Raw genomic sequence first — 18,635 nt, 5'->3', positions numbered from 1 at the left:
ACATGCATACATAACATTCATTAGGTGAGAGTAGGCAGTATCCCCTCAGATCAGATATGTTAATGTTTACTTATGTATTTCTGGCTGTCCTCATGTCCTGATCATTGAATGACGTTTAATTGCCTGGTGGGAGTATGATGTATGACTCTCAAGGCAACCTTTTGCCCGGGCTTCCTGTTGGATTACTTCCGGGTTGAGGACGACGGCGCTCACACAGGTGGAACCACAGGACCGCCGGAGCTGAACTTTACGTTTCATAGACTTATGTTTTCCAGTCTCACTTCGGCAAGGCACTACTGAACTGGTGAGGCCTGGATCGGCTCACACCTCCAAGACAACAGTGCTGTTCCATGGTCGGGATGGACTAGCTGCTAGCCGGTGAAGAAGAGCTGACTACAAGATGCAGCCTGTCATCCTGCGCGATGGGCTAGGATCTAGGTAAATCAAACTGATTTCAGTGATCTACAGCCTAACCTTGTGACATTTTGATCACATTCATGTTGCGGGTGTTGGTGGAATATATATATATATATATATATATATAGACACACACACACACACACATATACAGTATATATATATACAGTATATATATATACACATATACATATTATATATATACACACACACCATATATACCAGGGGTGGGCAACATCTTTTCCTGAGAGCCATACTGACTTACATCAAGTGAGCGAAGGGCCAAACATTGGAGATTATACCTGCCAACACTCCCTATTTTTAACCCTCTCTCCCGTTGTGATTGGTAATTTCTTGTTAATCTCCTGATATAATAGTGATACAAATCCAATGGCTGTAGCAGATGAGATTTATTAACATAATTGTGCCTGTTATTGAGTTTTTGGGGGTCGTTTTGTTTTCCTTTGAGTCCGGCCCTGGGGCCGCATTTTGCCCCAGGACCGCAAGAAACGACTGTAGAACAGTAATTTCTTACACATGAGATTACTTTTAGCCTTTTTTTAGTCATAAAGAGGCGGCTGTAGCTCAGGAGGTAGAGCAGGTCGTCCACTAATCGCTTTGGATAAAAGAGGTTGGTGGTTCGATTGCCGCCTCCTCCAGTCTGCATGTCGAAGTGTCCTTGGGCAAGATACTGAACCCCAAATTGCTCCCGATGGTGTGCCAGCACCCTGCGTGGTATCCTGCCGCCATCGGTGTATGAATGGGTGAATGTACCTACTGATTGTAAAGCGCTTTGGATAAAAGCGCTATATAAATGCAGGCCATTCACCATATACAAGATTATTGAAAGATAGCCTATTCCATATTCCAGACTGAAATGCTATAACAGAAGTGGAGTATTGGCCAGAATGACATGAACATTTGGACACTTATTCAGCGAGTATCTTGCATGTTGCATTCAGGTGCACTGTAAAAAAAAATGTTTTTGCAATTCCATCACGGGCCACACAGGGGGCGCCCAGGGGCCGTATTTTGCCCATGTGTGATATATACACAAGTTGCAATCAGAAATATTCAACTCCCCAAAGATTTATCAATTAACGTTTTTTCAAATAGCAAGATTCTGCTTTGGATGACTTCTTTATGAGTTGAGTGATACATAAAATCAACAGAGAAAATGCATGATGTAGTATTTGTGTGTAACAGTATATTTTGTTAAGTGGAGTTGAAACATAATTAAGCCTTTGGGAACTCTATAATGATCCTTCATTTGCTTCAACTGTGATGCATATTATAAACCCCACCAATGAAGGTATTCAAGGTGAGTTGCAATCATGGGAAAGACAAAGGAGCTTCCACAGAAACAGAGAGGAGATTATTTCATCACACCTGAAGGGCCTTGGGTATAAGAAGATTTCAAAAAAAATTAGCATTCCAAGAGACACCATTGGGAGCATTATAAGGAAGTTTAAAACTTATGGAACAGCTGCAAACCTGCCTGGCCGTGGAAGAAAGCCCAAAATTTCATAAAGGGCCCTTAGCAACTTAGTCAGGACAATTGACTAAGTTGTGACTGCAAGACACCTACAGGATGACTTGATGAAGGCTGGTACAAGTGCTTCAGTGGCAACTATAAGACGTGGTCAAAAGTGGAGTGCATGCACTGAATAAACAAGGACTTCATGGCCGGACTCCAAGACGCATGGATCAAAATTGGCGCCGACCTCAAACTATCCAATCAGAGAAAAGTTTACATTTTTGGGGGGAAACGGAAGGTCCAATCTCGATGCCTGTAAAGGACTATGTATTTTCAGCCCTAGGAAACTTCCACAAAGATTTTTTTTTTTTTTTTACTTCGGCTTGTAATCTTTTCCTTGTCCACTCCACACAACTCCCGACTATTGTCCCAATCTCTAATCCAATTGGGTAAAAAAAGGCACAACAGAGAAGAGAGTGCACCAGTGGAAGAGCAAGCTTTTTAAAGAATGACTTTACGTGTTCTTACCCTGACATAGTCAGTAATGTTGCAGATAGTTTTTTACGTGTTCTTACCCTGACATAGTCAGTAATGTTGCAGATAGTTTTTTACGTGTTCTTACCCTGACATAGTCAGTAATGTTGTAGATGGTTTATTATGTGTTCTTACCCTGACATGGTCAGTAATGTTGCAGATGGTGATAACAGCATCTCTGGCCAGAAGGAAGTCTTCAGACACTTTCTCTCCCAGAGCCACTGAACAAAGAGTGTCCAGATTGCTGAGCACCACCTCCCTCTCTGCCCTGTTAAGGCAAATACACATTAATGTACAGGCAACAGTCAGTCTTGCAAAGAGGCTTAAAGCCCCCCCTCCAATGTACTTTGTCATTTTTAAGAGATTTCATACGTTTCTGAGTCATGCCCTGACAATGTTGATTAGCCAAATATCTTTGACAAGTTAGTTTTTCAAAACTAAATTCAAAAAGGTAAGAAGTTGCTCAAGTGGAACGATGACGTATGACTTAATGGAATACTATAGTTATATGTAATGTGAATTCGAATCTGACGGAGGACGAGCTGACATGTTAACTAGCTAGCTAACGGTTCGCTACATTAGCTAAGCCCGCTGCTGCAACCACTTCGCCGGGCTCAAAACGCCGCTGAGTGACCAAACGTTAGCTTCTGAACTGTCCTACATCTTCATTATCACCCCAACTACTGTGAGCTGGCCTTGCCAGTGGTATCCTGCTGCCCAGATAATGTGTGTGGGAGGGAGGCTGGGTTTAATAGGTTATGAATGCTGCCTGCTGGATGAAGAGAGGCAGCAGTGTGGGAGGACTGCTGATAGTCTCTCTCTCTCTACTCTCGCTCACTCTTCCCTACAGCAGCAGCAGTCTCTGAGGTAGATTGAGGGGGAACATTAAAATATATATGTTCAGTGAAATGCACTGGCAAGCAGCCAGTGCAGAGTTATATGGTCGTGACTTTGATTAGAATGAAGACGAACTGGGGCTGAGCTCATATTCGGACTAATGAGAGGATTTGTTGAATGTCGGACAGCTGAGGCAAAGCCAAAATGCCTCCCTGCCCGGCCCTCTCATTCAGTCAACTTGCTTTAGCCCTCTTCACAGAGCAACAAAGTGCATTTGTCTTCAAACGAAGTGAAGCTATATAAGCAGCAATGGCAGATGTAGCTATGTGCCTTACCGTGCTGCCATGCCAAGAAGAGAAGCTATATAAGCAGCAATGGCAGATGTAGCTATGGGCCTTACCATGCTGCCATGCCAAGAAGAGAAGCTATATAAGCAGCGATGGCAGATGTAGCTATGTGCCTTACCGTGCTGCCATGCCAAGAAGAGAAGCTATATAAGCAGCAATGGCAGATGTAGCTATGTGCCTTACCGTGCTGCCATGCCAAGAAGAGAAGCTATATAAACAGCAATGGCAGATGTAGCTATGTGCCTTACCATGCTGCCATGCCAAGAAGAGAAGCTATATAATCAGCGATGGCAGATGTAGCTATGGGCCTTACCGTGCTGCCATGCCAAGAAGAGAAGCTATATAAGCAGCAATGGCAGATGTAGCTATGTGCCTTACTGTGCTGCCATGCCAAGAAGAGAAGCTATATAAGCAGCAATGGCAGATGTAGCTATGTGCCTTACCATGCTGCCATGCCAAGAAGAGAAGCTATATAAGCAGCAATGGCAGATGTAGCTATGGGCCTTACCGTGCTGCCATGCCAAGAAGAGAAGCTATATAAGCAGCAATGGCAGATGTAGCTATGGGCCTTACCGTGCTGCCATGCCAAGCAGAGAAGCTATATAAGCAGCAATGGCAGATGTAGCTATGGGCCTTACCGTGCTGCCATGCCAAGAAGAGAAGCTATATAAGCAGCAATGGCAGATGTAGCTATGGGCCTTACCATGCTGCTATGCCAAGAAGAGAAGCTATATAAGCAGCAATGGCAGATGTAGCTATGGGCCTTACCGTGCTGCCATGCCAAGCAGAGAAGCTATATAAGCAGCAATGGCAGATGTAGCTATGGGCCTTACCGTGCTGCCATGCCAAGAAGAGAAGCTATATAAGCAGCAATGGCAGATGTAGCTATGGGCCTTACCGTGCTGCCATGCCAAGCAGCAGCACTGCAGCTTGTCTGTAGAAGCCAGGAGTTTCCTGTTTCCTAGTAAACCTCTCCCACAGGACCTGCACCACAGTGGACTGGAGGGTGCTGTCATTGCCAAAGAACTCCTGAACCTAGAGACATGGACAGAAGGTAAGGACACCCAACTGTTTTAGTGCCAGGCATTTAAAAATACAACACTTAAAAGGAAACCTAGACTATACATGTTATGACTAAACATTGTCTTTATGGAAATATGTCTAATATGATGGAATGATGGATGTTTCTATAATTGACGAGAGTGCTAAGAGTAGTAAGAGGTGTAACTCACTATCTCCTCTAGGCATTGGATCGCTCCCAGAGATGCATCCACCATCAGCTCAGAGAGGTTGTCCACAAGAGTCTGGGCTTTGACCCTTATTAAAAGAGGAGACAGTCATTTTTAAAGCAGAGTACAAAGTATCGTCTCAGACTTGCTCCCAAGAGCCAATTTTATTCCACTCTTAAGGGTTTTTATCCACATAATAGTGCACCACAAAGCCTGGACATGCCGATAAACGTGGTGGATGGTGAGGGAACTACATTGAACTACATTGAACCAGGCTATTGCATCCCCTCAAGATGTACAATTACTAGCAGCGTTGAGAAGCAGTACAATGAAAACACCTCCCATTATTATTGTTATTTCTGGTTGATGATTTCAAGGCTCTGAAAGGCTCTTCCACGATAGTTTTTGTTTCTTTTAATCAGACAAATGTGTAGTAGATCTTTTTTTTACCTTCCATTTCCAAATGGCCATTGCCATTCAGGACTGCTAAAACACCTTGGCCCACGGGTTCCCAACCTTTTTTACCACGTGCTCAGCATGCGCAAGCATGTGGTCAAGAGAAGGCTTTTTGGGGTGAATCATGCATTCATTCATTCAGTCAGTCAGTCAGGAACGGATAGGATGTCATCAGTGATGTATTCCTGGCTGAGGCTATATAAGTGGTGGGATTATAAGTAGGGAAAACAATAGAATATTCGCATTTGGAAAAATTATGTTTGGTACAGCCCTACAGCCCAGAATATTCTTCACACCAGAAACGTGCAAGTTGGCAAACCCTCAATTATTGAATTATTATTACGACGACGACGACATTCTATTATACTTGAATATTGGGGGGTTGTGTCCTTTATCTCACCCTTTGCTATCTTTGCTTTCATAATGACACTGTATGCTGTACAAGAAGTACCACAAATTGAATGGAATAACAATTGCCACCATTTGCCGTCACTCCATCTGTGCTGGTACCCCATCTAGCCACAACCCAGGTAAAGCTTGTTTTATGGTCACTGCTAGGGATGCCACGGTGTAGACATTTTCCCACCGGGTAATAAACACGTGACAGTACCGGTGTAACGGATTACACCGTAAAAAAAAACAAAAAAACACCCCAGCTCCTCAGCAGTCCTCGCGGTCCGGATTTTTAATTGACGATAGCTGAGTAGCATGTGCTTTTATCACAGCTAAGTCATCAATGCTAACTATTACCATCAATGTTAGTGGAGGTTTAGCTAACATATTAGCAGCATCAATGCTAGCGGAGATTTAGCTCTGTTAAAACCACATTTCCAGAGATGGCAGTGGCAAGAGAATACACACAAGCTTAGATAAGGGTCTTACCTACATGGCTATGAGGGGGGATTGTGTTCACATTAGTTGTACAACATGTACAACTAATGTTACTTGCTGGTATGTCTAACCAGAGAGATATGAGGAACAGTGCAGCCACACTCAGACAGCCAGGATAGGAGGGAGCGCTTGTAATATACACCAGCACAGCTGAGTGCATGCTGAAACTGTCACGAGCGGGTGGAGTTGAAGGCGTTACCGGTGGGCATGTTATGTAATCGATGTATGCCTCACCACCATGTAACACCTGTAACACCTAATATTGCTGCAAGCCTAGTCACTGCGCCGAGCCAGGCGTGAAACTGCACTTAATAGCATTTCATTGTTACTTTTCATGGGCTGTTCTCAAATTATCACTGTACAATGTAACATGCTGATCACTTGGCTGCCGTTCTGACAATAAAAGCATCGGCACCAGCGCACATGATCTGCGGAGGTCTGCCTTGCGGAGCCTCGCTCGACTATAATGAGACCTTAAGCCTGCTCCCGCGGTTGCTACATGATGCATGTGGTCTTGGTCCGAATTTGCCCTTGTTTTGCTTGTGACGCCTGACATGGCAAAAATCTAGGGACCCCAGACGCAGAACGCTGCCACTATTATAGTACAGTAGTAAGATTGTAATCACTCGAGTGAATGATCATGTCTTGTGATGTCATCAATTCTGACTTTAATCTCAGATTATTAATTTTTTTTTACTTTTTTCTCTCAGAATGCTGACTTTTTTCCCAGAATTTAAACTCAGATTTAAACTTGGAACTCAAATACATTTTTCACAAGTGGCCCTAATCCTCTTCGGCAGAATAGTTTTAAAGTGTGTGGTGTAAATAATACTAATACTACTAATAATAAATTCAGGCGACCCAATTGGAATGCCATGCGACCCCCAGGTTGGGAACCACTGCCTTAGCCCCTCTGTATACAGTATTGAAGTTCTTTGGAAGTTCTTTCTCTGATGAATGCAATTTTGGCCAGGTAAAGCATTCAAGTTAGCAATTTCTAACTAGATATAACATTACAGTGGACAGCTTCGTCGTCTACACAACCAAAAACAGGAATTCAATGAATTAATGAATTTTTCACTTTGATAACATACGTTATCATCAGTCACAGTTGATATGGAGAGGTTACTCTCGAATGCAGCATTAATTTCAGGTAATGTTTCTCCACAAATCCAAGTTCTGTTGAAATCAAGGAATTGAACTTCGGCATGGAGGCTGGCAGCTGCCAGGCATGGCAACAGATTTTAACATCATACAAAGGAAATGGTGTGCCACCAAATGATCTGCTGATGCCACCAATGGAAAATTGGAATCTGAATCCGCTTTATTGGCCAAGTATGTGCACATACAAGGAAATTGGCTCCAGTTTGCTTAGCCTTAACTGGTGACTTGAGACAGGTCTAGTCTGTCCATGAGTTTCTGACTGTGGCCCTCAGATTACCAAAGAAGCAGCTCATGACTGACTGAACAGCAAAGAGAGCTGAGTGAACTTCTTGCCTATAAAACTCACTCTCTCACACACACACACACACACACACACACACACACACACACACACACACACACACACACACACACACTGTGGGCATCCTCCCAGTGATTTACTCCACTACAACTTTAGAGGAATAATGTGGGTGGAGCCAAGTGACTGTAGGCCGGCCCTTACAGCAGAGCAGCAAACCTGCGCTACACTGCCAAGATTACCAGCCAAACAAGGCAAGAAGAACTCAACCCTCTCATTCAGTCAGCTCGCATTCGCCTTGGTCTCATCACTGGGCAAAGTGTGTGAATAGATTATGTAATTTTATGCAGTTGTTGTGCTTTGGGGGATAATTCTAGCTGGATCCATCACGGTTGGGTCCAAATTATGCTTCAAATTGAGTTTGTAATGGTAAAGATGTTAGCAGTAGTGGTACTTTCCTAGTTGTGGTGGTGTACCACTGCTAAATGAATAGAGGAACCAGTGATGTGTGTGTGTGTGTGTGTGTGTGTGTCACTTTACTGACCTGGTGGTGTCTCCCTGGGGGTTCAGATAGAGGCGCCTGTAGGCCTGCACTACAGCATCTTTAATGGCAGCATCAGTCGACCAGACGAGAAACAGCATCTTCCTCACGCCGATCAGAGAGTTGGCCACACTGAACTCACACACTGTCACACAAAACTGCACCGCCTCCTGGACCACTACAAACACAACGCTTCAGCTATAGTGTTTACATATACATCAAATGCTTAGTTCACTTTACTAGATAGATTAATCTGTAATAATGCAAGTGACTTTGAATTGAAAATGCCAATTTTGAATTGGTTTTGCACACTTCAAAATGTGGTGCATCTACCTGTAGTGGTTTTCCAGTAGAGCATGGTGTTGATGATAGAGATAGCTCTCTCCACTTCTAAGGCAAAACTTTCAGTATTTCGCAGGTACTGCACCAGCGTCTCCTGCTTCTTCAGCTCACTATCCACCCCCTCTTTGTGGGGGGTTGGAGGCAGGTTCTGGCTGAGCTCAGGGGTGTCCTCATCAGAGCCTGAGGGAAATATGAGTCATAGTGGAGCTGATTTATCTGAAACTCAAGGACCCAGCCCATGGACCCACTTTGCATCAGTATTGCTGGAATTAAAGAAACAAAATGCCAGAAGATAATGAACTGAAAATAAAGTAGCACAACCCATGACTGCTTGTAATTGGGATGAGTATCAGTGACGCTATCAATTTGTCCAACACTGATAAGAAAATTTATGGAAAAGTGTGCCACTTACTAGAGGGTTCTGCATTTGAGAGGCTTTTTTTTTTTTATATGATTCAGAAAGCATATGGATTGACAAGTGTAGAGCACACAATATTGTAAAGCCTAGATATACGTCAGCTGTAATGACCTGCGAGCTGAAAGATCACCTGAGATAAATTGACTTCAATCCATAGGTAATACAAATTAAAACTCTTAAATGTGTCATGCTTCCAGTAAGGCTCATAGTGGAGAGCATCTCTGGAGAGAAAAGCCTCAGGTCAGGTGAACTGAAAGCAGGGTTTACCTTTGAAGAGCAGGGCCAGTGTGTCCATTAGGGTCTCAGGGGTGAGAGTGGACAGAGAAGAGAAGATCTCTGACTCTGGGAAGCAGCTGTGAGCTCTTAAACAAAGGCGCACAGCATTCCTGTTAAGAAGAAACACCAACACATTGCTGGTTAGTTAAAATATAACAGCAGTTCAGTTTGACTTTCTCCTAATAGTTTTTTCTACCTTTCTCATCCTTGCTTGTGTGCTATTAAAATCTTATGGATACTTTGCTTTGGATAAAAGCATCTGCCAAATGGGAAATTGCATTATACCATGAAGAAATTAATTATAAAATTGTAATCATTCTAGACAATGCTAATTTGCAGCTGAAAAACAATGCATACAAAGAGCATCTTCAAGTATTTCAAAAAAGTGCTGTATAAATAAATAAAAGTATGAAAGAGCTCACTGCACACTAATAAGACATTAAACTGAACTCAGTCATGAGCTCATTCAGTTAGCATGATTTATTGTTATTACTTGTTGAGATATAAAAGGAAACCTAGATGAAAGCAAGAGTCTGTACAGAAAGTCTTCATTTAGAGAGGCTTTAGGTTATCTTTGAGACAAGGACAGATCAGCATCACCTGTACTTGTTGACACGGAGGAACTGAGCAATGTGCACTGCGGTGGCTCTATCATCTTCTGCCTCCTTCACTTCCTCCTCAGCCCTCTCCTGCTCCTGCTCCTGCTCCTGCTGCTGCTCCTCCTCCCCCTCCCCCTCCTCTCCTTCACCCGTGGGCTCCAACTCCGCCCTGACAGTGACAAGTAGCTCCGGCTCCATGGCGGTCCACAGCTCAGATGCTTTAATCACTGCCACTGGCAGAAACAAAAGAGGGGAAACTTAAAACTTCAATCAGGATGACTCGAGTTGGAGCTAGAAAAGACATCTTCAGAAGAACAACTGACTAAGACTAAGCCTGAATGACAAGTCTATAATTCAAAGGTAAGAGGCATGCTGGGGGAGGGTAGGAGAGGAAAACTTTAGCTATACAGGATAGTGACTGGCAGTGTTACATCGTGATGCAGTGCTCTAGAGTGCCACCATTTGGTCACATTCTGCAACTTAATACAACTTAAAAAATAAATAAATTAACAAATAAAATGAGGAAACCACTAATTTCAAAGAAAAGGCAGACAGGTCTAGTCTGTCCATGAGTTTCTGACTGTGGCCCTCAGATTACCAAAGAAGCAGCTCATGGCTGACTGAACAGCAAAGAGAGCCTAGTGAACTTCTTGCCTATAACACACACACACACACACACACACACACACACACACACACACACACTGTGGGCATCCTCCCAGTGATTTACTCCACTACAACTGTAGAGGAATAATGTGGGTGGAGCCAAGTGACTGTAGGCCGGCCCTTACAGCAGAGCAGCAAACCTGCGCTACACTGCCAAGATTACCAGCCAAACAAGGCAAGAAGAACTCAACCCTCTCATTCAGTCAGCTCGCATTCGCCTTGGTCTCATCACTGGGCAAAGTGTGTGAATCGAGCAGGAAGTAAAGTAAACTATAGGAGCAGGTGGAGAACAGATTTTTTAAGAATCACAGGTGTCTTTACCAGGTGCTTTCTCCTCCAGTTTCTCTTTCATCTCTCGGAGTTTAGCGGTCTCCTTCTCCAGAGGTTTCTTCAGATCTGCACTGCTTAACTGGGAGACACAGATATTCCATTCAGCTTGAGACACCAGAAAAAATGGGTTTGCTGTTGCAGCTGTAAGCTGTATTGGTTTAAGTTACCTTGCAGCTATAGGGGTTGTGTGCAATGAAGGCTGCCAACAGCTGGATGGCGCTCTTCACCACATTTATAGATTTGTCCATTAGCCTCCCGACAGCTAGCCCCATCACCTCACTGTACCTACACAGAGGCAATGCCTAAACACATAAGGACAGTTAGTTTCTATGACCAGGAGAGACTTAATTCCCATGCCATTTACAGACAGATACACTATAACTGAAGAAAACCTACGTTGCTGTTGACGATGCGCGTGTAGACCTGCAACACACGTGCCCTGACATGGGAATGTATGTCATGCAGATGTTCCTGCAGCGTATCAAAGAAACGGTCGCGGTTGGCTTTATGGGATTCGTCCAGCCCGTCTCCACACAGGACGCGCACAAGGATCTCTCCTAGCACCTCACAAACGCCCACACGCAAGCTGTGGCTCTGGAAAACAAGGGCAACAGACAGAAGGATAAGCTTAGCTGCAGGTTCATTATGGGGGTTTATGCAGGAATCCTGAAGTTAAATTCAAAACCTTTTAAGATCTTTTTTAAGACTTTTTCCAAGACCTCAACGCCACTTTCATCACATCGGCGATAGGGGTGTAAATCACAAGTTTCATCATGATACAATATTATATAGATTCTTTGGATAATGATACAATATTTGCTGATAACACAAAGTCTGTCACGATACGATATCGATTCAATTCAGGGGTCTGTGATCAATATGGGAAGATATATTATGCTCATTTAACACCATCAGCACAATAGCTAAAAAAAATACCTGTCAAATGGTGATTAAGACTTTTTAAGGGCTTTAATTTTCCCTAATTGATTTATCAACTTAATACTTTTCAAGACCCCGCGGATACCCTGATTATGTCAGTAAGCTACTACAAGTACATTTGACTTTCTACAATGATCATGGGTCCTGAATAAGGAGTGATGTATAGTACACCACTTCTATAACAACACTTACAAGGAGTAATAAGGAATGCATTTGATAGTCAGTAGTTGTGAGATAGACATGTTCAGGTAAGTACCTCTCCTTCCAGGTGTGTGATGAGCACACTAATGTTGGGGATCATTAATTCAGGCACCAGGCCACTGAGCTCAGAGAGGAAGCTGGCAAAGGCTTTGACCCCTGACCCCTCTCTGGTTAGTTCTTCACTCGACTTCTGACCAATCTCCCTGAAGGAAGAGGGAAAAGTTGAGAACACACAGAACATCGATATTTTGAAATGAACTGATTATCCAAGCATGTAGTCTTGTGTAGAGCATGAGACTAGGACTGCCAAAATTCTACAGGAGTTGGACAAAATAACAGGGAGCGTCAGAGACTGGAAACAAATCTTGTCTGAGATGACAGGGTTGAGAGGCGGACCAGATATGGTGTCGATGATTTGATTTGACAATTCTGGGGACTGGCTTTGGCATTGGCCAATCCTGGCACGTTCCACCCCCAAATCGAGTGGGATTCAGCATGTTATCGTGCTACGCGAGTGGGATCCGCCGAGTACCAGGCAGCCAGCTACTTCTGTGCGGAACGAGCAGACAATCCGATGCATGGGTGCTGCCCACCCGCCTGGAATCTCCGAGGGGTGACCCCTGACAACCAGGCTCTCAAGCATGTGCCATTGCGGTAAATGCAATATTCCTGGAATGCAAGTTTTAACGAGCCACTTACATTTCTTTGCATTCTTTTTCTACTTCATTTGGAAGAGAAAATTATCCTGAAATTAAGATTTGATTGACAGGTGCCATGTCGTGATATGATTGGTTGAAATGGGTTAGAAATTTGATAGTACTAGCCGGTGACGTCAGCAAACTGTAGATTACTGTTATGAATGAAATCTTTGATGTGATTTTTTTTGCATACATTATTAAATAGGTGCACTGCATACCCAGGTATTTGAACTAAAATAAAAGAAAAGTGATTTTTGGGTTCAGCTCGACTTTAAAGTACTTTTCACTCTGCACTAATTCATTTATACATATATTTATTTAGAGCCCGACCGATACTGGATTTTTGAGGCTGATGCCGATATTAGGGAGTAAAAGAATTCCGATATCGATATATCGGCCGATATTATATTATATATACCGTAAATTTCGGACTATAAGCCGCGGCTTTTTCCCCGTTTTTTGGCCCTGCGGCTTATATAACGGTGCGGCTTATCTATGGATTTTTTCGGAAAAAAAAAAAAAAAAAAAACGGAATTCTCTCTTCTTTAGCACTCTTTCTAACTATAAATCCACTTCTGTTTTAATTTCCTCTCTTGCCCTCTTTTCACCACACCGCGGACACTGTGTGCACTGTAAAAAAAACACAGGTGGTGTTGTGTTATGTTGTTTTGTTAATAAATGGGAGCTTCCTCAAACAGCCATCTCTTTCCCGACAATCCCCTCTGTGCATGAACCCTTACATATGGTAATTAAACATTAAAACACAATTAAAAAAAAAAAAAAAAAAAAAAAAAAACATTAAAACACCTGCGGCTTATAGTCCGGTGCGGCTTATATGTGTAACAAACAGGCAATTTTGCTGCTGCGGCTTATACTCCGGTGCGGCTTATAGTGCGGAAATTACGGTACACATTATATTACACAATCTTTTTGCATTGATCCCTCAAATATCAAACACTTGACAAAGATATGACTTGAGATATGTAATGTAGGCAGCATATTTTACAGCTTATCAATAAACTTTATTGAAAAAAATGACATCAATGCAATGAAACAGTAAACTGAGGAATTTAATAATTATAAATAACTAGAAATATAAAAACACAAATAGAACAAATCTAAAATATAACGTGAATTAAGAAAAAAAATCAAATATACACAAGATGCCGTCTATAACTTAAGAAATACAAAATATCGGCCGATACCAATATATCAGTTATCGCCCAATATCAGCCAATAATATCGGTGGACCAATATATCGGTCGGGCTCTATAATTATTCATAAAACTTTTTGAAGCAACCAACAAGTGTGACAAAGCGGTCCATTAGTTGCTGACCAAATTGTAAATTCATGACAAAATATGCCAGAGAAACAAAAAGCTCACAGACAGGGAGACATGCAACATGCACGTTACAAGTACTGACCTTAATACTTCTCCTATGATAGCCCTAGCTCCATATTCTGTGCTCCACACAGACATAGCCTGGGCAAACACACTTGGCAACTGCTCAAAGTGTTGCAGCAGCTGGATCACCTTTACACTTGCACCTGCGGGCAGAGATAAGGGAGGGAGTGATGCACTGGGGTGTCTAAACTTTTTTGAATGGGGGCCAGATTACCGGTAGATCATGTGAAAATACCGGGGGGCCAGCTGCATCTCACATCATATTGGTTATAAAGAAAAAAACATACAATTGTACTGTAAGGATTTTGTGATTTTTGATTTACCATCTGAAGACATTAGTTGTGCGGCTGCCTGTGTTGTTCCTACTTGGTGCTTGTCTACAAACTATTATGCTGTTAGGTGAACAGAAACAATTCTAATTGAACTTGCTTGATTAACCAATACTGTGTGGAGGGCCACATATGCTGTAATATATTTTGAGACAAGCCGAGGGCCACTTAAAATCAGTCTGCGGGCCGCAATTGGTAGCTAGTCTCGAGATTATAACTAGTTGTGATTTGGTTTGGCACTATATAAATATACTTGACACACACACACAATTAGAGCCCTGTCCGATCAGCATAGTATAGTATAACTATTTTTTACCAATTATTTAGTTATTTCAGTCCTGCGCAGATCAACATAATTTGTGGATATGTGTGTCTCAGCAAACTCCCACATCCTGTAAATACATCGCGAGGTAAATGTATTACAGAATCCGGACTGAATTATACACTCCCTCAGTAATTTATGCGAGTAATAAAGCAGAGCCGTATATATAGATCTCCATTCACTCCAATGGACACATTTTTTACTCTCAAGAGTTCCAGGAAGTAAGGTCCTGGATTAAGCAGCACTGTCGAGTTGCAGCAAAATGGACAGTTTGTGTTGTACTTTGAAAGTTTTTTTTAAGAATAAAATTGTACATTATCAGCTTTATTTTAGCATTCAAAAGTAGCCCCCTGCTGTTCATTGGCTAAATGAGTCACGCATTTTGGTCCTACGCTGACGCCACTCTCTCTCTAGAGGACACTATAATGAAGTAAGTAATATATAATTGACGTTGATTTAAATTATTCTCTGCCATAGTGAGAGACTAACCCAGGAGGTGATTGTACTTCTTGATCAACACCCCCAGCAGGTGGATTATGCCATCTCTGGTGGGTTTGCTCTTCACATGGCCAATGGTTGAGTTCTCAAGTAGTTTATAGCAGCAGCAGGTCACACAGCTTAGGGGAAGAAAGACAAAACAAAGGATCAGAGGTTCAGCTCTTTCATTTTGTGATGTGCAAATCCAATTCTACAGGCTGTGCCTATATAAAGGTCCTGTACCCACCAGCCAAACAGATGACTGGGGGCAAGTGTTGGTGCCGGCTGTTGCTAACTGACCATTGAAAACGGTCTGAAAACATTCAGTACGTTCACATGCACTTAAAAAAAAAAAATCGATTTTTTTGCGTTAGTCCGCCTAAAACCAGACTTTTGAAATGCATGTAAAAATGTTAACTCGACTAAAATCGAAGTTATAAAAGTCCAACTAACACACCCAGATAATAAGATTGGAAATCGATTTACTCCTGCATGTATACAGGGCAGTCGGGCTGGAACTGGACGAGGCGATCAGCGCATGCGCTGACGTTCTTCAACCCGGAAGTCGAACAGCGTGTAAAACTGTTATGTTAGCGGCCAGGGAGCTAACATAACAAGCAGCTAACACGGGGCAGCTTTGTGTTACCTGACCATCCCTGCCTTTGAACAGTTTATCGGCGCTCTCTCTCCACATAAACACAACCTCGCTCGACCACATAAACACAGCAAAACAATGTCCTATCATTAAAATACACACAGGGCGCAGCGTCTCTCAACATAAACACATTGCCACACTATTATATGGGCCAGAAGTGATCGTTTTGAGGGGAAACGTTTGTATAATTATATAATCTTTTTTAATGAAATGGCTGCATTATTAAGAGACTTGCTGCTACCAGCTGTTAGAATTGGTGGAGCCTGCGGGGAAAGAGTGCATATTGCCACCTATCGTAGCGGAGGCAACATGATTCCATCAAAAAATCGATTTCCCATCCGTGTTTGTATACTGGGACAATACAGTACGGTAGTCCGAGTAAATAGCCTAATCAAGCTATAACCATAGCTCGACTTAACTCTGCATGTAAACGTACTGATTGAGTGCAGTACTGCAGTTCTGCCAAGTAACCATTGTTATTTTTATCTGCCAACTACATTAGTGCAAATATCACACTAATCGTTCAGCCATGTGAGAGAAACACAGCATATAATTGTCTACTGAAAATTAAAAAGGCAGCACTGTGAAGAGAAGTTCCACACATAACATGAATGTGTCCGAGTCAACCTAAAGAAAGTGTACGGTTGAGAAAACATCCCCATTGACCTTGATCTCTCTAATCTATTGAATTAAGCTTCAGGCACACACATTTAGATCAAAACCACATTAGTCGAGAGGCAAAAATCTATTCCATGCCAGTTTCCTATGCTATATTATTAGGCAGAGATACAGATCTGTTCTGAATGATCCAGAGCAGTGGAACATCACAGAGAACTAATTGACTGAGTTAAGTAGCTCCCCAGACAGCAGAGTACCTGATGAACTCTTCCTCCACCAGAGAGAGGTTCCAGAGGGAGCGAATGTCCAGCTGGAGGAGCTGGACGAGGGCCTGCAGCACCCTCTCCCTCTCACAATCCCACTGCAGTAGCCCCTCGCCAGCCTTGCCCTTTTTACCACTCTGCACAAGACAAACAAAACCTGGTGACTTTCATCATTTCAGCTACTTAAGAGATTGGACTGTGGACGTGTTGAACACAAATATAACATTTATAATAAAGAGAATAATGCTATTATGTATGCCCTCAGATTACCAAAGTCTAAAGTTCATAGCTGTCAAAGGCTTTCAACAGAGAGACCATACCATCTTGCCAACTGATACATATACACTCACACAAAACACACTCAAAGACAAACAATCACCCACGCACTGTTTGAAGCCTCCCACATGTCCAATCCCATTGCTGTAGGGGGACATTTGATGAAGAAGGCTGCAGGTTAAATGTGGGTGGGCCCTTACAGCAGTGCAACAAAGCTCCACCACACTGCCAAGACTACCCACCAAGCAGAAGGCTAGAGCACAATCTCTTGGCCTGACTGGCTCACAGTTGCCATGATCTCATCACTGGGCATTTAAATCAGCTGAAGACAGAATAGACATAAGCTGCTATCATACCAAACAAAATACATCTTAGACACGTCTTCCAACAGTTATACCTTTCCAGTTGATGTGACGATGCTCTGTCTATAGGAGTCACTCTCAAGGGCCTCTGTGAGTTTGCAGAGTAGGAACACGCTCATTTTAACTGCATTAAGTTGGTCTTTGCGGTCTGCAGCGGAGACGGAGGTGGAGAGGAGGAGCGATGGCAGGGAAACAGCCAGGCTATTAACCACTGAAAGGAAAATAATTAAAAACAGTCCATGATTGCACCAACACTGATGTTTTCTCCTCGGTAGAAAACCAGGTGAGACAAACTTCAAAAATCCAAAATTCTAACCTTGTACCAGTAAATCCAGAGTATCCTCTTTCACACTCAAGTCAACTGCATTGCAATGCCTTAAAAACAGAAAATAAAGGGGTAACTGTTGTGCATGTGCACTTTCAAATATTGATAGCAGAAGCAAAGATTAGGATATATTAACACTCACTGTAGCACACTGTAGCCCGTGTCAAAGTGCTCCAACATACACAGAGGCCCCTGGCTTCTCAATGCTGCCTTGAAACCTGTGTGAATGAAAGAGAGAAAGCTCAAGACAGAAAAACGCCATTAGAAAACAAGACAATCAACATTAAAACAGCTGAGTACTACTTACTGTTGAGATGAGAAGCCAACTGTTTCGGGGGGATCACACCCTTTACAACGTACTGGTTGATGCCCCCGGTCTTCACCAGGTCAGCCACGCACACGGGTAGAAAAAAGTCCCACGACATCCCTTGTGCGCAAACGGAATTTAGTAACGTTACACGGTTAGCTATCGTTATTTACGTTAACTATAATGGCAACGTACATAGCAATTGCCATTTGAAACGAACACGTTTAAGTGCACAAGAAAATGTATCTAAAGTGCACAAGAAAATGTATCTAACTAATGTTAAATGTTTAGCCAACTTTGATGAGCTCTTTAGCAGCGCATCGTAACGTTATCGTTTTTTTGTTGTCGCTTTGGCTAGGTTAGCATGCTAACTAGCACCACTAGCTAAGGTACACCACAAATCGGTATTTCTACGCAACAACTTATACTTAAATACCACTCATGTTAATTACACTTTCTTGGCAAAACAATACGCTTGCCAGTATTACCTGTAGTCCTGGTAGCCAGATTTGCAGGCGGCGAAGATCAAGTTGTGCGATTAGCCTCCGTCTGATAACGCTTTGTTTTGCTAAGGTTTTGAAATCAGTCTCGAGCTCGACTCTCAAAATCGCGCCAAACAACTTAAACATTGACGT

At 42.7% G+C, this 18,635-nt stretch overlaps 1 protein-coding gene across 1 annotated transcript in view; it reads right to left on the bottom strand.

Moving 5' to 3' along the window:
• The window catches only part of ncapd2 (non-SMC condensin I complex, subunit D2), a 31,153-nt gene extending 12,556 nt beyond the window's left edge, over nt 1-18,597 (bottom strand). Inside the window, exons 1-19 of the mRNA XM_083638766.1 lie at nt 18,489-18,597; nt 18,001-18,120; nt 17,836-17,911; nt 17,685-17,743; nt 17,404-17,579; nt 16,725-16,867; nt 15,207-15,334; nt 14,086-14,209; nt 12,018-12,165; nt 11,219-11,416; nt 10,990-11,124; nt 10,814-10,901; nt 9,828-10,059; nt 9,219-9,337; nt 8,525-8,713; nt 8,195-8,369; nt 4,845-4,929; nt 4,511-4,647; nt 2,564-2,696 (exon numbers count right to left, since the gene is read on the bottom strand). Coding sequence (XP_083494892.1) covers nt 2,564-2,696; nt 4,511-4,647; nt 4,845-4,929; nt 8,195-8,369; nt 8,525-8,713; nt 9,219-9,337; nt 9,828-10,059; nt 10,814-10,901; nt 10,990-11,124; nt 11,219-11,416; nt 12,018-12,165; nt 14,086-14,209; nt 15,207-15,334; nt 16,725-16,867; nt 17,404-17,579; nt 17,685-17,743; nt 17,836-17,911; nt 18,001-18,118 — 2,463 coding nt within the window. The 5' untranslated portion in view covers nt 18,119-18,120; nt 18,489-18,597. The remainder of the gene's footprint in view (nt 1-2,563; nt 2,697-4,510; nt 4,648-4,844; nt 4,930-8,194; nt 8,370-8,524; nt 8,714-9,218; nt 9,338-9,827; nt 10,060-10,813; nt 10,902-10,989; nt 11,125-11,218; nt 11,417-12,017; nt 12,166-14,085; nt 14,210-15,206; nt 15,335-16,724; nt 16,868-17,403; nt 17,580-17,684; nt 17,744-17,835; nt 17,912-18,000; nt 18,121-18,488) is intronic.
• Nucleotides 18,598-18,635: the final 38 nt, after the last annotated feature.

The sequence above is a fragment of the Poromitra crassiceps genome (genome assembly GCF_964638095.1).
Source record: "Poromitra crassiceps genome assembly, chromosome: 1".
Lineage (NCBI taxonomy): Eukaryota > Metazoa > Chordata > Actinopteri > Beryciformes > Melamphaidae > Poromitra > Poromitra crassiceps.
The sequence above is the reverse complement of the archived record's forward strand: the minus strand, read 5'-3'. Positions and strand labels throughout refer to the sequence as shown.